At 41.9% G+C, this 24,107-nt stretch overlaps 1 protein-coding gene across 8 annotated transcripts in view; it reads left to right on the forward strand.

The window, feature by feature from the left end:
- PTPRZ1 (protein tyrosine phosphatase receptor type Z1) overlaps positions 1–24,107 on the forward strand; it is a 949,709-nt gene that overhangs the window by 361,398 nt on the left and 564,204 nt on the right. For all 8 annotated transcript variants that reach the window (XM_069629084.1, XM_069629085.1, XM_069629086.1 and 5 more), the window contains exon 5: positions 13,107–13,202. In XM_069629084.1, the coding sequence (XP_069485185.1) occupies positions 13,107–13,202 (96 nt within the window). The remainder of the gene's footprint in view (positions 1–13,106; positions 13,203–24,107) is intronic.

A 24,107-nucleotide genomic window follows, 5' to 3' on the forward strand; every position in this document is an offset into this window, starting at 1 on the left:
AATGTGGGTGCAAAGGATGAGATGCACTAGCGCATGTCATCATTTCCACCGAAAAAAGCACCAAATGTCATCATAGATGCACACATTCAAAAGCCCTTTCTCATCCCCTTTGCACATTTGCACAACTCAAGGGGCATTCCTGCACATTCCAATGTGCATCCCGAATTCACAAACTGGATGCATTTTTGGGACAAAATGACTTCTGCTCTGCAGGAGTATAAGGATGAGTAGTGGCTAAACCACTTACCCAGCCCCTACACCTCTACGAACCAGGAGTACTCCCAATCATACAGGCAAAACAGGCACAGCTAAGAGAAATACTTCCTTTGCCTTTTGTGGTAACGTGGACCGAGCGAAGGCTATACTTTCAGAAGGGGTGTGAATGTGAGTCAGTAGGATCCAAAACAGCAAAGTACAAGTTACAAATAAAAGAATGTCCACTTGAGGATTAAAAATATATATGTTGATTACACAAATCACTTGTACACTTAACTATTAAAAACACTATCCAAAACGTGCCCCTGTAAAAGAAAAAGAAACGTACAGAATGTAATGATGCAGCACTCTGGGTACTTAGCAGGGCGGAAAAGCAGACACGCACGTTGCTCTCGGGTGGCAAATCGGCATCAAGTCAGATTCGAATGGGTGCTCCATGCGGTGTGAGGCGTTGTTGAGCAATGCAGGGCGAAGGGGCCACAAGGAGCAGTTCAATGATCAAGCGTGGTTCGAAATGATGAGTACCACTGGTTCAGGTCAATGAGTAACACGAGAATTACAAGGTTTGATGCTTGGTTTTGTGTGAAAGTTTGAAGTTGTCTGCATGGGGAGCTAGTGCTGGAGGTGGGCAAGTAACAGTTCTGCTGGAGTAAAGCGGCATCAGCCAGTTCAAATGATGCTGTTTAAAATGCTGGCACGCTTGTATTTCTATCCCCCAAACAGGGACAGAAATGCTTTTATTTTTGTTATTTTACACAACGATAGGCACTTTGAAGGCCCATCACTGTGAAATTCACTGCTAGCTCCAACGAGGGCATTGGGAGCCTGTATCATATTAGTGTTGTGAGCGCACTAGCTTTGAGGCTGCCATGCACACAGTGTTCGAAGGGTACAGAAAGAAGTAGTGGAACTATGTTTAAAATATTGAGGTTCGCCGAGGGCATTGTGTTATAGAGGAACAATCTGTGTGTACAGATGATATTTAGGACTTCGTTTTGAGCATGTTGGTAATAGTAACCATGTACCCCTTGGCGTAAATATGCAATGTGATATCAACAGATGATTTGATAAAATTAGGATGAAATTTAAATAGCAAATGTTTTTTTTCTATTCCCTCCATACTCCATGGGTCAGTGCAGTACGGGTACAGCATGGCTTTTAGAGGGCAGAGAGGACAAGGCTAGTTGCCCAAGATCACAGGGAGTGTGCAGCTTCCTTTTGTTACGCTGGTATTGGGGCATCTGGTTCCAGCAGGCTTCAGACGGATCTCTGCTGTCAAAGGGTTCTTGGAAAGTTGCAGCTTAAATCAAGGCTTCCACACCTCATGTCTGGACTAGAGCAGTAACTAGAGCAAACGGCACACTTTTGTGGGGATTTGGGGCGATCGTAAGTTTCCCCAGCCCAATTATCGGAGTTACAGTCACTCACACAATTTGGCCACCCGCAATTAGTGGGGGCTGTTGCATTCAAACCTTGCACCCATCTTTTACATGTGGACTCCAACCATTGATTCAAGCTGGTCTTTTTTTCGAGACCATTTATTTAACCACTTGACGACATCCAGCAACATATACTTTCAAGCATATAGCATACAGTTGAGTGGTTATCCATCGCATTACGAAAGTCATCCAGTTGATCATCCGAAAGCACTCCTCGACCCCCACATCATGATGCACCCTTCTTTTTTGGCAGTCTGTAAATATCATCGAAAGACTGTCAAATATCTTTCAGGCGGTTACATGTTGGAAGCCGCGTCCAGTACAGTTCCTCAGCAGTCTTGGCCAACATTAAAATACATTGCCACATCTCCAGTGATGAGGTTGCACAATGAGTCCATGTTTATAGAATACATAGCTTTGCATGCAACAGCCCCAGAATACATATTACTGATATCCCCCAGCAAACAATCTGCAGGTTTAACTAAAATGGTAACTCCAGTTATTTCAGATAGCATACGACAAATATTCCCCCCAAAACCAGCAAGTTGTGAACAGGCCGTAACACATGAATAAGACCTGCATCCAGATCTCCTCATCACAGGAAGATGCCCTCATAGCCTGATCTAAAGGACTTAATTTAGAAGGCATGTGATACAATCTATTAAGAACTTTAAATTGTATAAACCAAAAATTGAGAGTTTAATGATATTTCTTTAGTTATTTACACAGTTGTTGCCATTATACATCAGACAGGTCTATCTGCGGATGTGAGCACCACTTAGAGTAGAATGGGGTATTGGTGGGGGTTCTGGTGTGCATTGCTGGACTACTCATTTATATAGCTTTGAAAACATTCTTCCTCGACCCTTATAATTCATGATGTATACATTGGTGTGACCCAGGTTCAGTGGAAATTGTTGGCCTTCATCATCGACAATGCTATTTATATCTGCCAAGGTAATACAATGGCCAATCAGAAAGATATCACCTAGTACACTTATATTAGATTTCTGCCAGGAGATTGTAATAACCCTATCAATTTAGAAGCCAATATCTGGAAATCACACTAGCAGAATATTCTTATCATATGGCACAGTACTTCCCATTTTCTGGAATAATTTACTCTAGGCTCCCAAGGTTGCCCAAACTGGATGAAATGTGCATGACTCTTTATAACATGTTACTATTACTGCAGATCTGATATCTGACTCTCCAAAAACACATTCTTCAATTTTAACATGCAGAGGTATCTTGCCTGTGCAGTGCCAGTAAGTTGCAAACTGTGCATATGCCACCAAGTTATACCATTTAAAGTCAGCAGCCATCAGATTCCTTATGAAAAGGGTGGCAACAAGCCAGCCCCTCTCATTCTAATGGCTACAGACTTCCAAACAAAGATAATAAGCAACCCAGCGATTTCATTGAATAAGGCGTGCCCGGCCAGATGGGAACACTGTGGAAAAAGTAAAGCAACTTTGTCAACACATGCATTTTGATTATTGAAATTCTGCCTGTGAACGATATAGCTGTCCTTCCCTATTTTATTGGCTTTCCCTTTATCTTAGCCGCATACTACCCACAATTAAAGCCTTACAGGGTTTCATGAGATCTGGATATCTCTATGCCTAGGTATTTTATGAACTTGTCAGCCCACTTGAAAGTACTGAGACATTCTTGTGCTCTCCTTTAATTGGAATGATCCTGATTTCTATTCTGACAAAGTCTGGAATATGTACCAAAATTCATAACGTCCTGTATTGTTGGTTTGACATTATTATCCTATCCGGGTCCCTAATGAAAAGAAATCTGTCATCTGTATACACTGATATCTCCAGGAACCCTCATAATCGTATACTTCTGTGCTTATATTTACCCCTAATTAATTCCGCCAGAGGCTCAGTGATCAGCGCAAACAGCATGGTAGACAAGGGGCACCCGTGTTGTATCCCTCCACAAATTAAATTTAGGAATAGGTATCCCATTAGTCCTTAACCTAGCTACTGCCTGTGAATACGGAAGCTGGATATCTGCGATAAAATGGACCCGCGTTGCATTTTCCCAAAATAAAAAATAGAAACTGCCACGAAACTGTATCAAATGCCTTTTATACATCTGAGGAGGTAGGACTGCCTTCACACCAAGGTAAATTTGCGACACCATGTGGATTGTTCTCTGCAAATTCTGGGCCATGGATTGACCTGAAATAAAGCTTCAGTGAATCAGGTGGATCAAATGCAGCATAGTGGGAAAGAGTCTGGTCGCCAACATTTTGGCAAACATTTCTGCGTTTATGTCAATGAAGGAAAGCTGGTGGTACGACCCATATTTCTCCAATGGCTTCCCAGTTTAAAAAGAAGTATAACAATGATAGCCTCTTGTAACAAGAGTAAGGGATCAGGAGTAAGACTCGCACACAGTATCACGTTTTGGGTTTGAAATTGTACTTTGTCAAAATAATAAGACGGGTTGGGGAAATCCTACCCATTTGTTGGTCTATGAGGGGTTTCCCTGCCTCAACAAAGCTAATGAATGTCTGTGTAAGGATGTTAAACAAATAAAGCGTCCTGCGTCCTGTGTCCAAAACCCTAAACTTACCCCTGTAGGCTAAACTAAATACAAGGTGAAAAAGGGGATTTCTATGAGCTGTAGACTTATAGCTTTCTCTTGAAGTTCCAAACATAAAGTTCTACCGTGCAGAAAAGAAAAGGAATAAAGTTCACCAGGAAAAAGGGGTTTTCCCTTCCCTATGGTTCTTCTGATTTCACACTGTCTGTCCGGCACTTCCCGAAAAGTCAATAATGTTCCAATGTTTCCCAAGGAGATGACTCTGTCCCTGAATACTCCTTTTTATCCAATGTTTTATCTCACAGTTTCAAGTGGGGCGATTCCACCCTTGAATTCCTTTATTATTGGTCCATTCATTACTATTCCACACTTTCAAGGTGGGAGATTGTAACCCCTTGCCTCTTCTCATTTATCATTTCTCTTCTCTTGTCGCTTCTCCTTTCACCCCTGGTTTACTCTCCTGCCAGGGTTTTACAACTTTCTTACTTGGGTGTGGGTCCTAGACTCACTGTTTGCCTTGTTCACTATCCTGCCAGGGCTTCTTCACTTTCTTTTTTCCTCTCTTCTGTATCAATGAAACAATACTTCTCCAGTTTTGCGTCACTGACTCTTTCTTTACAATGTTCATATCAATTCCGCTATCTTTATTCAGGCTTTCCACAATGTTCCTATCAATTGTACTGCCTACTTGGGCTCAGACTTTCTATAATGTTTGTGTTTGCATCAATTATATCATCTCCTTCGTTTGGGCTCTCTTGTGTTGCGTGTAGTACGTGGTATTGGCCCTGAAGCACCCCAGTAACCCATGTACTCTCCCTGGGCTTACGTGGCGTCTTTGTCGTTCACTGCGTTTCCCTGTCCTCTTTTCTTCTAGCCCGCAGATTGGCAGTGCGCCTGTGAGCCATTTCATTCCCACTTGGCATTCTTCTCTGTTTGGCAGCTCCAGCTGCCAGCGATAAGGAAGCAGCAAACCTCTCCCGGCTTGGCTTCGCTGCACACTGTATTCGTCAGCCTATGTAGTGTGTTCTGCACTCTACTCGTCTCTGGTGTCCCAAACAGTGTCAGAACAGTCGAATACAGCTGCAGGTTCCGTCTCTCTCGCACGGCTTGCTGAGCTGTTTCCATTTTAAATGTCCCGGTCTTACTTAGCATTTTCCAATGACTAGAACACGGCATTGGTTTGTCGTGTTTGGTCATCCTCATTACTCCATCCTTCTTCCTCATCTCAGTACTAGAAAAGGGAGCGGGGTGAGATGCATAATGTTGTTGGCTGGAAAAGCCTGGTAACTCAGTATCTACATTACAATAAGCCATATTGGAGAGTGGCACAGGTCCTTGGGTGTTGCTAGGAGTAACCAATGAAGGGTTGTTTAAGTCTAGTATTCTCTTGTCTCCCTGGAGTTTGTCTTCCCCTACGTGGTCCTCCCGCAGACAGCCACCCCAGGGTCAGAGTCAGCTAGCGTCTACCTTTCCCTGGCCATTTAGGAGAAACATCCCTCCAGAGAATCAATGACAATGTTGCTAGATTCATCACACAAGGCATTTCTGAATGTCATTTTTAGTGGTGACTGAGGTGGATCTCTTGCTCACTGTGCCTTGGGAGGCTCAGCTTCACCTCAGTGATGAAGCCCAACAAGGCTGAAACACGTGTCTGGGGTTGCTGATGGTACTCTTGTTCTGATGAGAATTGCCTAGCATTTCGATGCTGAACTGCCCTTGTGAGTGGGACAAAGACTGATATGCAAATGTATATGTCTCCTCTGTGAAGGGTGCAGTGAGCTAAAACGTGGTTGTAGACCCTCCTGAGTGCAAGACATTCCATAGAACAGGGTATTTGACCCTTGTTGGTTCTCAGTAGAGGGGCTCCCACATTCCTTATATATATATATATATATATATACATATATATATATATATACATATATATATATATATACATATATATATATTCAAGGAAAAAACTACTTTAGTTGCAGGGATGTTAAGGTGAGAACTTAATGCAACAAAACCCCTGACTTCGCACCACTGTTGCGCAGCCCGTGACCACACGTGTGTGTGTATGTGAGCATTGTGACACGATGAGTGTGAGTTTTCAGTGTCAGTGTGTGTGTGTGCGTGTGTGCATGTCTCCATGACATTCTGAAGATGCCCATCCAGTTCTTATTTGTTTGTTGCATTTTGGGACTTGTAGTTTTGTTTTGTCCATGAAGTCCCCGGTACGACAAGTCCCAAAACCCAAAGTAAAAAGGAAATCTGAATGATCACCTTCCAAATAAAGAGGGACGTGTTGCATATAACAATATATACAAGACATGTAACTTGGCTATATTCATGATTTCACCTGCACCTCTGTTTGTTTGAGTTGAATGGCAGTAGGTTATCGGTAAGTTGTTGAAAGAGGAAATATGTAGTGCAGAATCAGAGGAGGGGGAAAAAAAGTAAAACCTTTTTTCAGCTGGGGAAAATGAGAATACAGGGCTGGAGAGGAGTGGTGTCTACTTGCCCCCTCCGTTTTCAAAGTCTAAAAGTAGCGCAATATATTAAGGGAATAATGGGACTATGTGGCAAGCCCCTCCCTTGAGCTGCAAAGAAAGTCTGGTTTGTGCTGGCTCACGTGCAATGGAAGACGCGCAACTATTATTAACCCATTGGAAGTGCAGCTCAAAAGACCTTCTTAAAATCATGCAGTGATTGGGTGAACGTTTCCATGAAGGTGGGCACCTGTATCAAAGGCATTCCTGTTAAGACTACATTGCCCAGAATACAGAGTGCTTTTCAAAATATGTTTACAGTTTTTATTAAAAATTCTTGAACCGTGGTTTGCCAGAGTTCAAGGCCCAGCATGCAACCACTACGCCACAATGGTATAGTGCTTCATGGTGCATACATTTCATACTTTGTCTAAAATGTTATATGTCCAATTGTAAAAGGCTAAGTATGAAACTTGTGAGAGTCCAAACAATAATATCATTGTCGAATTATGGTTAAGTGCTGCGTCTTGAACTCCTGCACGATAGGGTTCTCAAAGGCAGCATTCAGCACAAATGTGTTTTTATTTAGTTTTTTCAGTTTTATAAAGTTGCCCAGAGATGGTGTAATACGTGTTCCATTAGGTTTTATAATGTTGCAGTAAATGCATATGTGTTAAACTCTGCAACAACGGTGTAATACATGTCCCATCCTGTTTTATAATGTTGCTGTAAATAAATGTTTTTCACGTTTAATCCATATTACAAAATGCAAAGTGCCTGCAGGTTCATGCCAGTTGGGACCTCTCCAGCCAAAACATCCTTGCACCAAGAGGTGCAAAATGTGAAGTGCTTGCAGGTTCATGCCACGCAAATTGTGACCTCTCGTGCCAAAATATCCTTGCACCGAGAGGTCCCAAATGGCTTCGTCTAACTGGGCACGCACAAACAGGACCTGCAGCAAAACGGTCATGCCATAACGCTGTGTGCCTAATTGGCTGTGCCGAAATATCCTGTCCAGTGCTCCAAGCCCCTTGTTTTATGAGCGGTCTCTCTGTGACTGTTGTGATACATCACACCACCCCAACTAACCACATTTAAGCAGCACGGAAACAGGAATAAAATGACTGACTGCAAGAATAACATATGCCCGGGTACTTTCTGCACCCATAGTGAAAATCAAAAGTTGCCACCCATGAATATATGCACAGTACTGCTTAGCTTCAAAGTGAGGAAGGGGCTGGCCCCCTCAAGCCATGTTGCTCTAAGTGGCTCTTGTAATTTAAGCAGCACGTAAAAGGGAAAGAAATGACCAGCTGCAAAATAAACATATGCCCATATACTTTTGCCCCCATAGCAAAAATCAAAAGGTGGCACCCATGAATATATGCACAGTAAGTGAACATATATCTTAAAGTGAAATATACAAATCTAGTTCAATAGACCTACTCCTTAGACGAAAGTGCGCAAGACAAAATAGCATTGGACTTTTAAGAAAAAGTAATGAACACCAGAAAAATAACCTGAGAGAGGAAATGTTCCAATAAATATGCTGGCGAAGTACAAAAGGTGCTCACCCTTTAAACCCAGCAATCTGCAGTGAAATATTTAATGGAAAACAAAATCCCAATACGAAACAAGAGCTTGTGGTCTTGTGAGCAAGCATCTGCACTAAAGAAAATGATAAACTGTGTAAAATCCTGGTAGCTAAATAATTGAGCAAGCTTGCCAACCTCTGAAAAAATGTTACGCTCTCCACCCATATGTGTCCTTTACTGGTGCCCTGAAAAGCAGCCGCAAAAAGGGGAAATACCTGCACCAGTGTCCAGGATGGCAAACTCTCATGCTACATTGTGGGCAAATACTCCTGACTTACTTGCCCTCTCAACGTGCTGCAACGTTGAAGCTGCTCGCTTTAAATGAAAGTGTTCATATACACCATAAAGGTTTATATGGACACTTCCCTATACAGCACAGTAAGCAGCTTCAACATCCTGCAATATTGAAGCTGCTCACTTTGGTGTATAGGAACGTGTTCATCTGTGTTCTCGGCAGCATTTTTGTAAAATAATGACTATGTCGTTATTTTACAAAAATACTGTCAAGATTGGATTGCACCTGTAACACCTTAAAACAGGCGCAATCCTCACAGATCACTGTCGTACTCTACGAGGACGCCCAGGCCCACTTGAGAATAGTACTGGAGCCTGGGTGTCCTCTTTTGGCGCAGTGAATCGTGCTGTTTAGCACCTTCACTGCACCACGTTGAGAATAGGGCCCTCAGTCTTCTGTCCAAAACCATCTTACTCTGAATTTACCACTAATCAAATGTATTCAGCAAGCAGAAATGAAGCCAGGCGAGTGACTCCCTTCTCCTGGTCCCACTGGTTCAGCCTTAAAGGCTGGTTTCTGATAGTCTCTGGTAACAGTTTTGATAAGTCCATTGTGACAAATCTGAGGATGTCTTCCCTTCTCCCCTAGTGGGGGAGACCTTTGCCTTGGGGCAAGGGCGGTGCATCCACAGTACAATAGTCCCCCTGGGGGTGGTGCACCAAGGGAGTATCCCATGGGGAAGGAATCCCCCTATGAGATTGGGGATGACCATTACCAGAAAACATGACATCACCCCGCTTTACCATATTCAACCCCTTCTCCAACTCTAAATCCTCCTAACCCTTCCCTGGATAGATACGATATATTTTGTTGTCAGGTCAGGCAATCTACCCTACATGAGAACAATAAAAACCTGGAAAGTGCAAACTATCACACATGTAGCTTTAAGGCTGTTACTGTTACAAAGAAGATGGCAGCGAGTTGAAAGATCACTTGTTGGAAGCAGAACGAGCAGTCTAGTTTTCAAAGGCAAGTGATTGGCCCAAAGCAATACATAATTCCCACGCAGGAGTTCGCTGGCAGTTCAATCTCAAGCTCAAGCGGAGGAGAGACACGAGAGGGAGAGAGTCATCCCCGATGAGGAATAGCGGGAGCAGTGCAGGGGCCAGAGCGGTGCTGAAGAGAAGGAACGCACACCCAGAGAAATGCATCAGACTGCAGTGCTGCTGCAGACCCCACTTGATGTCTGAAGACTACCAGAACCTCCTGAAGGGACACAGCTGCGGGGAGGCACCTCCGAGAAAGAAGAAAACTGGTATGCGGGTTGCCTCAGAGCTGTTAGAGGTCAGGGAGAGCAACAGAGTGAGCTCAGGAACTCAAAAGAGAGGGTCTGGTACTCTGGAGCAAATGAGAGAAAGTTCTATACATGGCAGGAGAGTGAACTAAGAAGATACAATGCACCAGTGTGAGTCTGGGACCCGCACCCAAAAGTAAGAGGGTCTGGGACCCTGATGAAAGAACTCTCCCATTACCAGTGATGCATTTTATTTTCCAAGCGTGTCTTGCGTTATTACCTCAAGAATCTCGTGAGATTTCCATGGTATTTCCCCAATAATCGGAACATTTTGAACTGTAACTGGTCCCCTGACCACCCCCAAATCTCAAACTTCACATGGTGCCCTCTTTCACCCTCCCCACCGCTAGCCTTATACAATTGCATCCTTTTTCCTCCAAATAGCTTTTTGAACACTTAATTTTCGCATTCCCTAGTATTACCATGGTAATCGCTTGCATCGACCAAACAAAATGGGAGTTTTCATTTCTGAAAAAGCTCAATGCCACAAAGCGCTATGAGCAGATACAGCTATTTTTCGGGGAGCATCTGGCACCCCCTTTCCCAATGATTATTTTTAAAACTCCTGGATGGATTTACCCCAAACCTGACCCGACATTGAGTGAACTTCATTGATACCCAGCGCCCTCTGCCGAAAAACATTTTTCCGAAGCGGCTGAAGCTGGATATTGATTATCAAAGATGAGGAATACGGGGGAGGAACATCCAGTCGAAAGAACGTTACCAGTTACCAGGTGTAAGTAACCTGTTCTTCTCTATGGGAAAAAGAATGGTAGTATGCAGAAAACACTGTTTTTTTGCCTGGTTTCTTAATAAACTTTTTTTTATTTTTGACAGATTCCTCCCAAAATGTCCAATCTGCGGGTGGGGGCGTGACAACGATTTTGTTTAGAAAATGTCATCCAAATCCATCCAGCAAGCCAGTAGTTATTAGCAATATAATTTTAGGATTTTCTATGACTCAAAGGTATCACCTTTGCTATAGAGCGGCGATATATATAAAAATAGGAAAGTCCATTTCAGTCCATTTGAGCCAAGTATACATACAGTGAAAAAAGATTAGTTAAGAGACAATTTAGGTGAATAAAAAAACCTTGAAATTCAGTGAAAAACTTTTGTTGGAGCACCGTTAAGGTGAAAGAGTTTGGTGCAACGGAACCCATGCAATTCAGTTAAAAAATCTTTAGTTGTAGTGATACAACAAAACACCACAAATTCGGGCAGTTGTTGAAAGGTAGACCACCAAAACTATCAGGCCCCCAATGCACAGCCCCTAAGCAAAGTGATGACATCACATACGACATTCGTTCAACAGTTTAAAATGTATAATGTGTGAAAAAACGGGAGGTTTTTACTTTTTTGCATAGGTTTTCTTTATGGAAAATGCAGTTATTAATCAGGATCACAGCCCAAACCGCTTTATGTTTTTTCTTCAACTTTGTTTCAGGATTGGTACAAGTTGTTCAGATGTGTACTTTTGTTGGTTTCGGTAGTTCTTTTGCAATTTGGCGGAGAGTGGGTTCCAAAATCACCCCGATACCAACATCTTCTGTATCTCTCCCATGGTGCATTGAAGCAAATGAGGCTTTCCAGAAATGGAAATCCTCAATTCTTTGCACAAATGTGGCACGTACGTGCAAGTATTATCATAAGAACAGGATAATTACAATGTTTCTGAAATGCTATTAGGAGGGAGGGGGTAAAGGGCATGTTTGCCTCCAGGGTGGATGTGGTGAGGGTGAAATAGCAGCAATTGGGAAGGTTCAGAGTTTTTGATGGGATGGGAGTACTATTTCTTTCTATTCGTTTCATATGTTTGTGATAATTGTTACATTCTCATGAGAACTTAATTTACTTTTTGGAGTGCGTCAGGGTAATAAGGATGTGGTTAAAATGATATTTGGAGGGGGCTTTGAAGCAGTTTGCTTTGTCGGACGGTGAAAAGGACACGCATTTGGGCACATTTAAAGTTTGGGAGGAGCTTGGAATAATGTTTTCTTAATACCCGTTTATATTGTCTTTAGTATCAATGATGTATTCACGTGAATCTTGTGTGTGAGCAGGGTGCCATGCTTCCAACAGCGATTTCTGGACAGGTCTATACTTGTGATAACTGGAAAATTATTGCAGTATCATTAGAAAATCTTGTGAGAAAATCTCATGAGCGCAAGGAGTGGAGCACCAAAAACCTTTTTCAAAATAACGACTTAAACATGACAAATATCACGTGCATTGTCATCCCGGTACCTCATAATCACAACGCTGACCCATCATGGGGGAAAATGACATGATGTGCACCTTGAAAACATGCTGATCATTTTGAATATGACAACAGTGATTTTATTAAAAGAAACACCTTTTGTCCTTCACGTGGTATGGCACATGGCTTACAAAAACCTTAACATTAAGTGTAGTGTAGTATAAATAACTACTAACATAACATATATGAACAGAGGACACTGGTCCTAGCAACATCTAGGTGGAACATAGCGTGATATTATCTTACTTATGTCAGAAAACTATGCCTTAATGAAATGTGGGTTCTAATCACAAACCTTGTGTGGTCCAATTTTGATAGTGATCTTTTGAATCCCTACTGACCCCAGGCTTTTAAAATGGTAGATTATATGTTATGCTGAGAATTTAAAGCTCCTAAGATTTCAATGATGGTGGCGTTGGACATTGAACTGTTTCATTGGTATTTGTTGGACCGTCAATAAGGTCAAAAGAAGAACCTGGCTGTCTCCAAAATAGGTGGTCCATCTCTATCTTCAGTGCACCTCTTGTGGAAGCCCATGTGTGCGTTGTTGGAACCCAATACATAGACAACATTGGCTCTTTCTAAAGACGATATGGTTAGAATTTCTGTATGCATTCTTTGGTTGTTAAAGGAGATCTCTTCAATTTAAATAGAACAGTCCCTTATGTGACTGTAATTTCTCTTAACTAAGTTTTCCTCTGATAGAACTCAAGTTATCAATACATAGGGCCTGATTTACATAGGGGGTTTTCAATGGGAACCCCCATTGAAATACACCTTTTAAATCAGGCTATAAATGTTTTCGTTTTTTTCTGATTTGCATTAAGGTGCAAGTGATTCTGACAATACAGTTGCAATGTTGTGTTGCTTACATTTGATGTCTCCAGATTCTGAGATGGTTTTGATTATGTTATTTTGAATAATTTGATCTATGAAATCTATAAACAAACTATTGTTTTCTTTTTTTACAGATGCAAATCTATTGCTATGATGCAGAGCAGTTTAAAAATGTTGAGGAGGCAGTACAAGAAAATGGAAAGATAAAAGCTTTAGCCATCTTGTTTGAGGTATTTACAATGAGTTGTGCTCTTTAAGTCAAATCTCAGGCTGGTTTATTTCATGTTCTCACACATTTCTGTATGTATACCATTGGATTCCACCATATACAACTGTCTTCAGCAGCATCCATCTCATTATTTGTTGTTCTTAAAAATGTTCATTGCTTCCACATGTTGAAAATAATGCAGCATATCACGGAGAATGCCAAGTGACAGTGCCAAAGTGTGTCCCAGAGCTGTTGGCGTAGTGCTACTTTATTGCTTCCCTACTTCAAAGGCCCTTTCTTCAAAAGCTGTTGACTTCCCGTCAGAGTCAGTCTGGGAGAATGCGATTATGCAATGTTACCCACAGGGATAGCATTGGAATGAAGACAGGGGTGGATCTCTGCCTCAGGTGGCCTGGCAAGGATACAAAATGAATAGGATAACCTTCAAATCTCTACCTATTTTCTTTCCATCTCACACATTTATTTTAGTTATTTTATTTTAATTTATAATCGCAATACCTGGACATGTGTAGCTTGGCATACACAAAAGCAGCATCAGATGACAAACAGAAGAAACGATTTGTGGCAAATGGAGCTGTGTAGCCCCACTAGAGAATGGCTACACAAACACCAACAATAACCACTCTTTTAAGATGTTCGATACTGCTCCCTTGAAACCACAATCTTAAATACAAAACACTATGTACAATGGCATGGGTGTTTCCTACAACTCCCACCCCAGGCTTTTCTATGGTTGAACAACATGACCTTCTTCATGGCGGTCAACAATGATTCCTAGATCATCAGTGGAAAAACAGATGGAACTAAAATGTGGGCCGCTAGATCCCGTGATCACTTTTACGGTATCTTTCAGTTTATTTCACTACAAATTCACACGTCTGTACACATTGTGTTCTGTTAAAAATGTTTAGACGCAAGTGTAGTTCAAGTACCTTCCTTATGGAGCTTGAATTTAAGGACATACATATTCAACTTAATACAATTCATTTTCCATTGAAGTCTGAAGACACATTAACCATTTTAACTTGAAATGCAGATTCACAAAAAATCAGTGATTTGCACAAAATATTAGCAAGTAGTATGTTCAGTAATTAAGAAATGTTTTTAATCTAACTTTAAACTTACAATAGAATTGGTGATTTGCGTATTAGCCTTGCGTGGCTGGTTGAATACAGTTGATAAAATCACACAGGCACGTAATGCTGGTTTTACACCTCCTGAACTAGACTAACATGAACGTGCAATCGAATGCTCCCCACCCCTACTGTGCTTTGAAACATGATTGCCACAATTTAGTTGCCATGGATTTTGAAAGTTCTATAGGTCATGCACAATTAATCCTTAGCAATCATTACTCGGTTTGCTCTCACAGAGTTACTAAAACCAATATCAATTCAATTCCATAATTCCTTTCCCCACAATGCTCAAACATATCTGTTTTATGAATCCCCCTAATTTCGTAGTGTACTTGAGAGTGAAATTTGAACATATGACTCTTTTTTTTCTCACCTACAATGCCTGTCTCATCGACACATAATGCCACAATGTCCCCAAAAAATCTCCTGTGCATGCAACCTGTCCACAGCTTGGGACACTTCTATCCTTTCACCAAGAAGTGCCTTTTTGCCAAAGCCATTGTGTCTCACGTGCATGCTCTGTCCACAATGTGAATGCGCATCTTGCTGATAAAGTAGTTTCAAAGGTGTTTAGGCATGCCATTTAGCCATAGCAAGCGCTAGTGGATCGGGGGTTACAACACTCTTCTGCGGCGTGAGCAGCCGCAAGAAGTGTGAATTCGATCCTATTGAGCAATATTTATTATTTGGTGAGGTTCTAGCTACTGATTTTCAAAATACCAGTCCCTGGATGCAAAAATAGTATTCTTCTCTCTAGTGTTCCAAGCAACTGAGACTTACCCTTAGTCCCAAGTTTGATTACTTTATTCTTCTATAACAGTGGTGGAGGCAGACATTGGTGCTATAGTCTGGGGGAGCGGCGGGGTGTGTGGGCGATGGAGCAGCTCCATGATTGTAAATCATTGATGGTCAGATATAGTTGGTGAATATTTTCACTGGAGGGGCCTCAATAATCACCAAATTGGCGTGAAGGATTGGGAGAACATGTTTTAAATAATATGTTGAAATGTTTCAATAACCACACAAGGTTTGGAAGAAATAAGCTAAAAAGCCATGCAATTTGCAATTGGTTTTCTAGAGTAAGATGTGAGAGAATCCAATAAATGCCATGTCACTAACAATACATCAGAGCATTTTACAACATTTTCATGATACTGTGGCCAATATCAATCAATGCCAGCAAAGGTCATTGTAAATCACTTTCCTGAGACTGCAGCCACAATCTATCTATGCCAATGTAGGCATGCTCAGGGTTTCTTCCCTGCAGAACCTTTTTAAATAATGTGTTGAAATCATGAATTTTACAGCACATATTATTTTAAAAAGTGGAAAAAGTAATACAATTTACAGTTTGTTCTCTAAGATAACATCATGTCACCAACACTACAAAGGAATATTTTACAGCATTTCTATAATGTTCCGGTGACAATCTATCTATGCTGGACTTGAAAGAGATTTACAGTGACCATTGCTTGCTTGTAGCTGGAGATTTATAAAAGTGTGAATCATCGTAATGAAGCTGGAGCCACATTTGATCGATGCCAGTAATTGTCACTGTTAACCATTTATATGAATCTGGTGCCTCTACCAATCTATGCCAGTAATGGCCACTGTAATGACCACTGTAAATCACTTGCAGGTGACTGCAGCCAATCTGTACCTTTAATTGTCACTGTAAATCGCTTGCATGAGTCTGTGGCCACAATCAATTTATGCCAGTAATGGTCACTGCAAATCACTTGCATGAAGCTGTGAGCTCAATAAATCTATGGTAGCAATTATCACTGTGAATCCATTCCATAAGAACACATCCAATCTATGCCAGTAATGGTCAGTGTGAATCACTTGCAAGAGGACGATGCCAATCTATGCCAATAACAGTCACTGTGAATGGCTTTCAAGAAGCTGAGCCACAATAAATATATATGCATACATATATATTGGCATTGATAATTATTGTTGCTACAGCATCAACTCCCCCACCACACACATGCATGCATTGCATTCAGGCGCACACTCAGACACATGCATGCACTCACACATACACACACACTCGCACCCTCTGAACCCATCATACACATGTATACACACACCAAAGACTCCCTCAAAACTCTTCCACATGCACACAAACACTACATGTTTTACATTCAAGAAAACATGTACTCACACATAAATAAGAACACAACTACAAATACTCTTTTAAAAATTCTTGCCTTACCTCCTGTTTTGTCTGCAGGAGGGATTGGGCAATGAGCAGGATCCAATTCCGGCAGCACCGATGCACTCTGGAAGCACTTAACGCATGGGGCAGGCTGGGCGCCAGGCTCCCAACTTGTTGGTTGCTCATTAACCTGGTGGAAGCAGTGAACAATTCACACCTCACACAAATTCAAGCGCCAGCCAAATGGGAGTGACGGGTGATACACCAGGATCCGTGGAGGTGCACAGAGGAGTAACTGTCCTTCCTGCTCTCCTTCCTGGCTTTGCTACTACGTAACCACGGTCTTACATTGCCATACAACTGGAATGATCAAATTGCACAGGGGATTATAATTCCCAGTCATATAAGAGCAGTGCTGGTCATTGGGCTAGATTTTCCCAGACCGAGATCTGGCAAAACATGTCCCCATGGATCTCGGATCTGGGAAATCCATGTGTACTGTGGCACATCAGAAGAAGGACGGCGACACTGGGTTGACATTTTCACTCGTTACTTAGTGAATAATATGAATGAGGCTTATCTTTCCCTATTGCTATGTGGGTGTTCGCTGCCCATGTAAATAACTAAGGTGCTCGTCAAGACATCAGGAAGTCTCAAATGAATTAGCCTGCTGTCCAAAAACTAGTTCTACCTGACCCTACGACTATTCTAACCAACTTAAATAAGATCAGGAGAATATCTCCCTTCTCCTGATTATATAATGACAATGTGTTTTCTTCTCTTCAAGATTCCTTTTTAGTAGGCTATTCTTAAATAGACTCTTGTCACTTGCGGTATCAATTCTTCCCAGTCTTTCATAATGTCTTTGGGTCTACCTCCCTCTTTACGGGCAGTTTTCCAATAGTCCCTTTTTGGTCTCTTTATTCTTTTCGGATTCAGGTTGATATACCCTTTTGAGTTTGGTAACATATACCTTCTTAGCTGTGAAATGCTTTCATGGCTCTTATGGTTCCCCCTCTCCTTGGGGGGTTTACTCTGAGTATCTTTTCCCTTAATTGGTTCACTTGACTTTTCTTTGTACTCATAGAATTCCCTCTCTGATGTTCTCCATTCTTTACTTCGTGACTTATGGGGTGTGTGCCTCTCTTCCTAGGGTAATTGCTCACCGGCCATAGAGATCTCCCTTTCAGTTTTCATTGGGATGCTATTTCTCACATTGATGCAGTTCCACTTTATCGACTTCAAATTTAATGTCTCATCAGCTTCACTGGGACGAGTTTCTCCTGCTTCATAACAATTCCCTGACAGCTTCCCGGTTCTCCCGTTCTACCTGTTACCCCAGAGTCTGTAGGTGAACAACAATGGGGCCTGCACTTGATCGGGTTCTCTTTGTTTGCTCCAGTTCTCTGTCTTCTCAACTCTGCTGGTGTTCTCTCTCTCCATGGGACCACATATGGCTGAGGGTAAGCGGATGTCTTGCTGTTTCCACAGTGTAGTGGTTCCGGCTTTGTTGGATGGGCGTTCTGCCCACCACTGAAGGGTTGTGGTCACATCACCGCCCGGGATTTGGATTCCCGTCTCCTCTGATTCTATTTGCATGTAAATGCTGGGCCTCCATCGTTTTGTTCTCGCGTTCAAGCCACTTCTGAAGGTTGCAGGCTCTGTGGCTCGCCTCGGCTCCTCCTCTCACAGGTGTCAGGCCGTCAGGTCGCTTCCCGTGCTTAAGAACTCTGCTCTCTCTCTGGACTTTGCCTCTCCTCTGCATGTGTGTCCTATTCAGTCTACTCATCTCAGTTATATGGAAGTCTCACCTTAAAGACACAGTTCCTTTTGCTAGTTCGCAAATGTATATTTTAATTTTGTCTTCTGCTGAGTCCCTGGCTTCTATAGTGTTCTTCATATCTGATAATCCCATATATTCCACCATGGGAAATGGATTAGGGAGTTCCTCAGCTGAACAGGAGGCCTTGTCTCCTAAGGGGGAGCCTCTGCCAATGAGGTCCCACTTGCCCAGTCCCCTATGTAGGGTCTTGTGCTGTGGCCTCACCTTCCTATCTTCAAAGGTGGAGGCCCACCACCTTGGAGAAAAGGGAAACATTCCCTTGATTCATCACAGTACCTTTTAAGTGTTTTAGTATTCTCGACCTGCTTTTGGTGCCAAAAACCAGGATTCAAAGTCATCTTGCTGGGACCAAGGGGGAGAGACATACTAACAAGATAACTTGAACATCTGGTTAGGGTATCTGGGAATATGCCTGTTAGAAATGTACTCGGCAGACAATGTTTCAGTACAGCTTTATAGGTTTAAAAGGTGTGAACCTTTTATACTTTGCTTGCAACATTATAGGAAACGTTCATCCTCTCTTAGGTTATTTTGCAGATATTTACTTCCTAAAAGTGGAATGTTTATTATGGGGGTCTGAGAAAATTCTTCTGAGCCCCACTCACCTCCCCCAACCCATTGATCCTCGCTGGTGGGATTCAACAGTGAAAAATGTCATTTGGCACACATCACAACCAGTCCCCCATTGCAAAATAGTATTCATGTTTTAGTGTTCCAAGAAACTTTTGCCTACCCTTAATGCCAAGTTTACCACCTACTGTATTTCTCCATAATCAAGGCATTTCATTGTCATTTAATGTAGATCATTGTTTCCACACGTTTATCATTCTGAGTCACATAAGAGCTTTAGCATGCATCATAGTCAGAACATTGGTGGATTAGAGGTTAAAACACTGAGCCAGGTAAGTAGGCATTCATAAGTGGTTGGATCCTGATGACTGTGCTAGTTACCAACCTATTACAAATGTCCCATGTCTTCTGCAAGTACTAGATAAAGCTGCTTCACTTCAGTCATTCAGAAGCTCATAACCTATTAGACGACAGACAATGGGCCTCATTACGAGGCTGGCGTTCCCGTAATGAATTGTGCCGATACGGGACCGGCACCCTTCATTACGGGACGCCCTATTACGAGGTTCCTTGCGGGACCCGGTAAGGACGCCTGGTAAAACCAGGCATCCTTAGCGGGTCCCACGAGGGGACCTGGGAGCTAATAACGGGCTCGTTATTAACGGGTCCGTTATTAGCTCCCTCCCCATTCCCATTGAGCCCTATGGGGGCTCAAATGGGAATGGGGATGGGTTTTTCCAACGAGGGCTTACCGGGTCCTCCAAGGTTGGAATGGCCCCGTAAATCCTCATTGGATGAACCCGGTACTGGAACCCAGTATGAAGGCAGCCATGCCCTTTTTAAGGGCATGGCTGCCTCCATTCTCGTAATGAGGCCCAATATGTAGTTCGACCTGGTAGAGGGACAGAGCTGGTGTGTTTTAACGTCACAGACTCTTGTTCGCATTTTTAATATTTTATTTATTTATTTTGTATTTATTGTGGTGTAGTTAAAAACTAACCTTTCACAACATCAATACATATCAAAGGCACAATATTGTTGACAAACCATGAAAAGAAAGAAATTACTTTAAAAAGTCAAGCAAACATATTCCCTTTCATTAAGATTTACCATATAAATCGAAACCAACTAAAGAATCACTCCTAAAAACATAACACATTAAAACTGCAACCTGCCCATCATTCAATTAAATGTTGCGCCCCTTGGTACTTCTCTCTTCCATATGCATCCATTACTCTCCTTCACACACAAGTTAAGCAATCCCTCAAACAGGCCAAATACATTAAAATTCATAAGGTAACCGAGGAAAATCCTGCACCAGAGTACTTCTTCTTCAAGTAGTCTGCACTCTATCAAAATCTTTTCAAAGAACAACTGTCCCACACAGCCCACTGCAGTACATTGGCCTAGAATATGTCTAAGAGATTCTGCAGTATCTGGAAGTTGACAAAATGTATATTGCACAGTGTGATAAGACTCCTTATCCCTTACATTAAAAATGTCACAGGTTAAAATTAGATTCATCGCCAATCGCAGAAAGACCTGGTGCCAATTCATATACAGGAAGCTTTTTAAATAGGCCGATGTGTAACCCCATTGTCTGTGTTCTAGAAGCAAGTCTTGGTATAACCTTCATTTCCCAATAGACTCCCGCGTTGCAATCCAGTCTGCCTCCCACAATTTAAATGTAACTTTATTAGTGCGCTGAACTAGTGCCTCCTTATTACACTCAATGTTCCTTAAGATCCTCACATTTCCTGCACCAGGAAAAAAAACATGCATCATTCTTACAATCATAGAGAGAACTCAGATCCACGAATAAGGAGTCCTTAAGAGGAGATATCATTTTTTTAAAAGAAGGAGTGAGTCTGTGAGTCTTGCCTTCAGCAAGATCAGGCCTAATTCCAGTCTGATAGCTCCTCTTGGCACACAATGGGGCATTCAGAGCACCTCTCTCCACAAAAGAGCTTCCAATATTTCCACCTCTTCCCAATCGAATAGTATAGGATAGTTTCAAATCCCTAAAATCATTTTTGGGATCACTGTAGACACATAATATTTACCCATGGTTCAAGAGAAAATCGCCCATATGTGCTCTGTAATTTCTGCAATTTGGGATCATTGAAACCATCTTAACTCTTAGAAAGGAGAATGGGCTTTTTTGCATTTTAGACTTATGTCATCCTGAGCTTCTAATGCTGTTAGACGTGTCGGTGGCCTTGATATTCTGGATCACACTATTCAATTTCTTTGCTTTTGGGAGACAGATCAAGCTTCTGAGAATTCTGTCTCTTGGATCCGCTCAATTTTATATAACAGAGTATCAGATATTAAAATAGGGACTGTGTCTGTGCTCTGTAAACCATTCAGTACGGGGTCCCACAAGGGTCGCCATCTCCCTTATTTTGTTTAATTTTACATTAAGCCTCTACATTATATAGTAAATGTGGGAGTAGAATCCCAAAATGATGCTGATGATATTCAGATTATCTTCAACTTCAGCGGAGATCCCATTTCTAATCAGGAAACGATCCAGCTAGATTTCTAAGCTGCTAACTAGCTTTGCCTGAATAAGGGAAGAATTGAGTTGCTGTTAGTCTGCTAACCATCTTCTTTCAAGAGGTTTATTGATATCCAGAGTTTATTCGTTCAGGCCACCTTGTCACATCCGGATAATCCGCAAAGACACTAGATTTTACTCTTGACTCATCACTATGCATGGCCCGCAGCTGAATAGGGTGTTATGCTCTACCAACTATTTAATGATCCATAGGCAAATTAGTGCCTTACTATTGACATCACACTGTGCCACAGTTGCCAAAGCAATAGTGGATGCCAAAGTGGATTATTGCAATGCTTTATATGCTGGTGCTACCGAGGCAGTGTGCCCATCATTTACAAATATTGCAAAATACATCTGCCCGAATAGTAACCAACATTCCAAGCATGCTGACATTAGGCTTGTCCTGAAAAAACTGCATTGACGACCTTTGAAACCAAGAATTTATTTCAATCTATTAACCTTGGCACAGAAAGCCTTACATTACTGCATAGCACAATATATTGTGCTATGCAGCATTGTTTAAGCATTGTTTAAAATGGCATGAATTCTCACGCCCTTTAAAAGTTTATATGTTGAATAGTATGGAGATTGACAATTTCCATGGCTCTATGGCGCTGGGTTGTTCTTGATTCATGGCAGTAGCTAGGTTATGGAATTCTCTTCCTCCTGATCTGCCCTCCATTATTCTATATATATATATATATGAAAGTGAAAATGTGTGAGCTTGTGTGTTTGTGGCTCTGCGTATGTTCCCTATACAACTCCACATTGTTTCACCAATCTGCACCAAATGTTGCACAGTCACCTATTAGGACTATCCAGACATTACTGGCTGCATGACATCTGGAACCTCCCTTTTCCTCGGGTTTCAGCAAAAGTGCAAATTTGGGTGTGGAGTTTTGTGTTTTTGGCTTTGCGTGTGTTCCCTATACAATTCCACACTGTTTCACCAATCTGCACCACATTTTGCACAGTCACCTATTAGGACCCTCCGGCATTACTGGCTACATGACATCTGGATACCCCAAACCTTTCCCTGGATTTCAGCAAAATGCAAATTTGGGTGTGAGTTTGTAGCTTCACATATGTTCCCTATACAATTCCACACTGTTTCACAAATCTGCCCCACATTTTGTATAGTCACCTGTTTGAACGCTGTGGACATTACTTGCTACAAAACATTTGGACACCCCACCCTTTCCCCGGATTTCAGCAAAACTGTTTGGGTTTGTGGGTTTGTGACGTTTTATGTTCCCTATACAATTGCATACCGTTTCACCAATCTGCACCACATTTTGCACAGTGTCCTGTCAGGACCCTCTGGACATTACTGGCTACATGACATTTGGATGCCACACCCTTTCCCCGGATATCAGCAAAAGTGAAAATGTGTGGATGGGTTTGTGGCTTCATGTATGTTCCCTATACAATTCCACACAATTTGACCAATCTGCACCAAAGTTTGCAGAGTCACCTGTTAGAATCCTCCCAACATTGACATTTGGACACCCTACCCATTTCCCCAGATTTCAGCAAAAGTCAGCATTTGTTTGTGTGTTTGTGACTTGGCAAAGCTACGTTCCTTATACATTTCCACACCGTTTCATCAATCTGCACCACATTTTGCAGAGTACCTGTACCTATGAGGGAATGAAAGCCCGGGCAACACAGGGTATATAAACTAGTAATCTATATACATTCAGGAGACGTATTAAAACATACCTTTTTAAGTGACCACCCTGTACTTCCTGTTTTCCCTCTTGTGTTCTCTTCCTTGTACCATGATTACAATTTGTGACCCTCGTGCGCTTAAATACCCACATGTCATACCACTTACTCTTCTCCATTTGTTTGGAGGATGAATAAACAAACAAAAATACAAATGCTGGTGTTGGATCCTTTCAAGCAATATTGATTATTTTGTGATGGTTTAGCTAGGCGTTTTAAAAATACGAGTCCCCGCATTGCGAAATCTTATGTTCCAAGTTACATTGCATACCGTTAGTCACAAGCTTCCCTACTGTATTCCTCCATCAGTAAGCTGTCTCCTTGTCTTTCTACAGGGAGACACCTTGGTTGGGGGGCACAGGGCAAGATATATGTATGGGTTACAATAGCCTTGGAGAGGGGCCTATTTAGTGATACTACTGCATGAAGAGTTCTACATTTACACCACCTCAAAGGGCATTTGCTGTGACATGATGCATGCAGAAGTGCATTGCCTTGAATTATACGACTGGATCAAAATGGAGGATGTACAGCCAGCAATAGGCAAAACCCACGGTCATTCAACAGTGGTCATGACGGCCGCATATGCATTCTCTGTCCACATTGCACAAGAGTGTATCATTCCCAGACACATAAGAGGTTCAGTATACATCATAGACAGAGTATTGGTGAACTAGAAGTTAGAACACTCACCTTTATAGCCAGCAGTGGGCAAAAGTAATTCCTATTCCCATAGCAATGTTTTATTTGGAAGGACATAATGAGCTGTAGAATATTATGTACATGTTCATAAAAAGAATGTATTGCTTTTTCGGGACGCTTAATGTTCTTCATAAACTACCTTTACAAATGTCAATCATCCTGCTGTTTAAAAAGCACAACCAGTGTGTACTTTTGTTTTGGAC

This window comes from Ambystoma mexicanum, chromosome 12 (genome assembly GCF_040938575.1).
Source record: "Ambystoma mexicanum isolate Mex_15411 chromosome 12, UKY_AmexF1_1, whole genome shotgun sequence".
NCBI lineage: Eukaryota > Metazoa > Chordata > Amphibia > Caudata > Ambystomatidae > Ambystoma > Ambystoma mexicanum.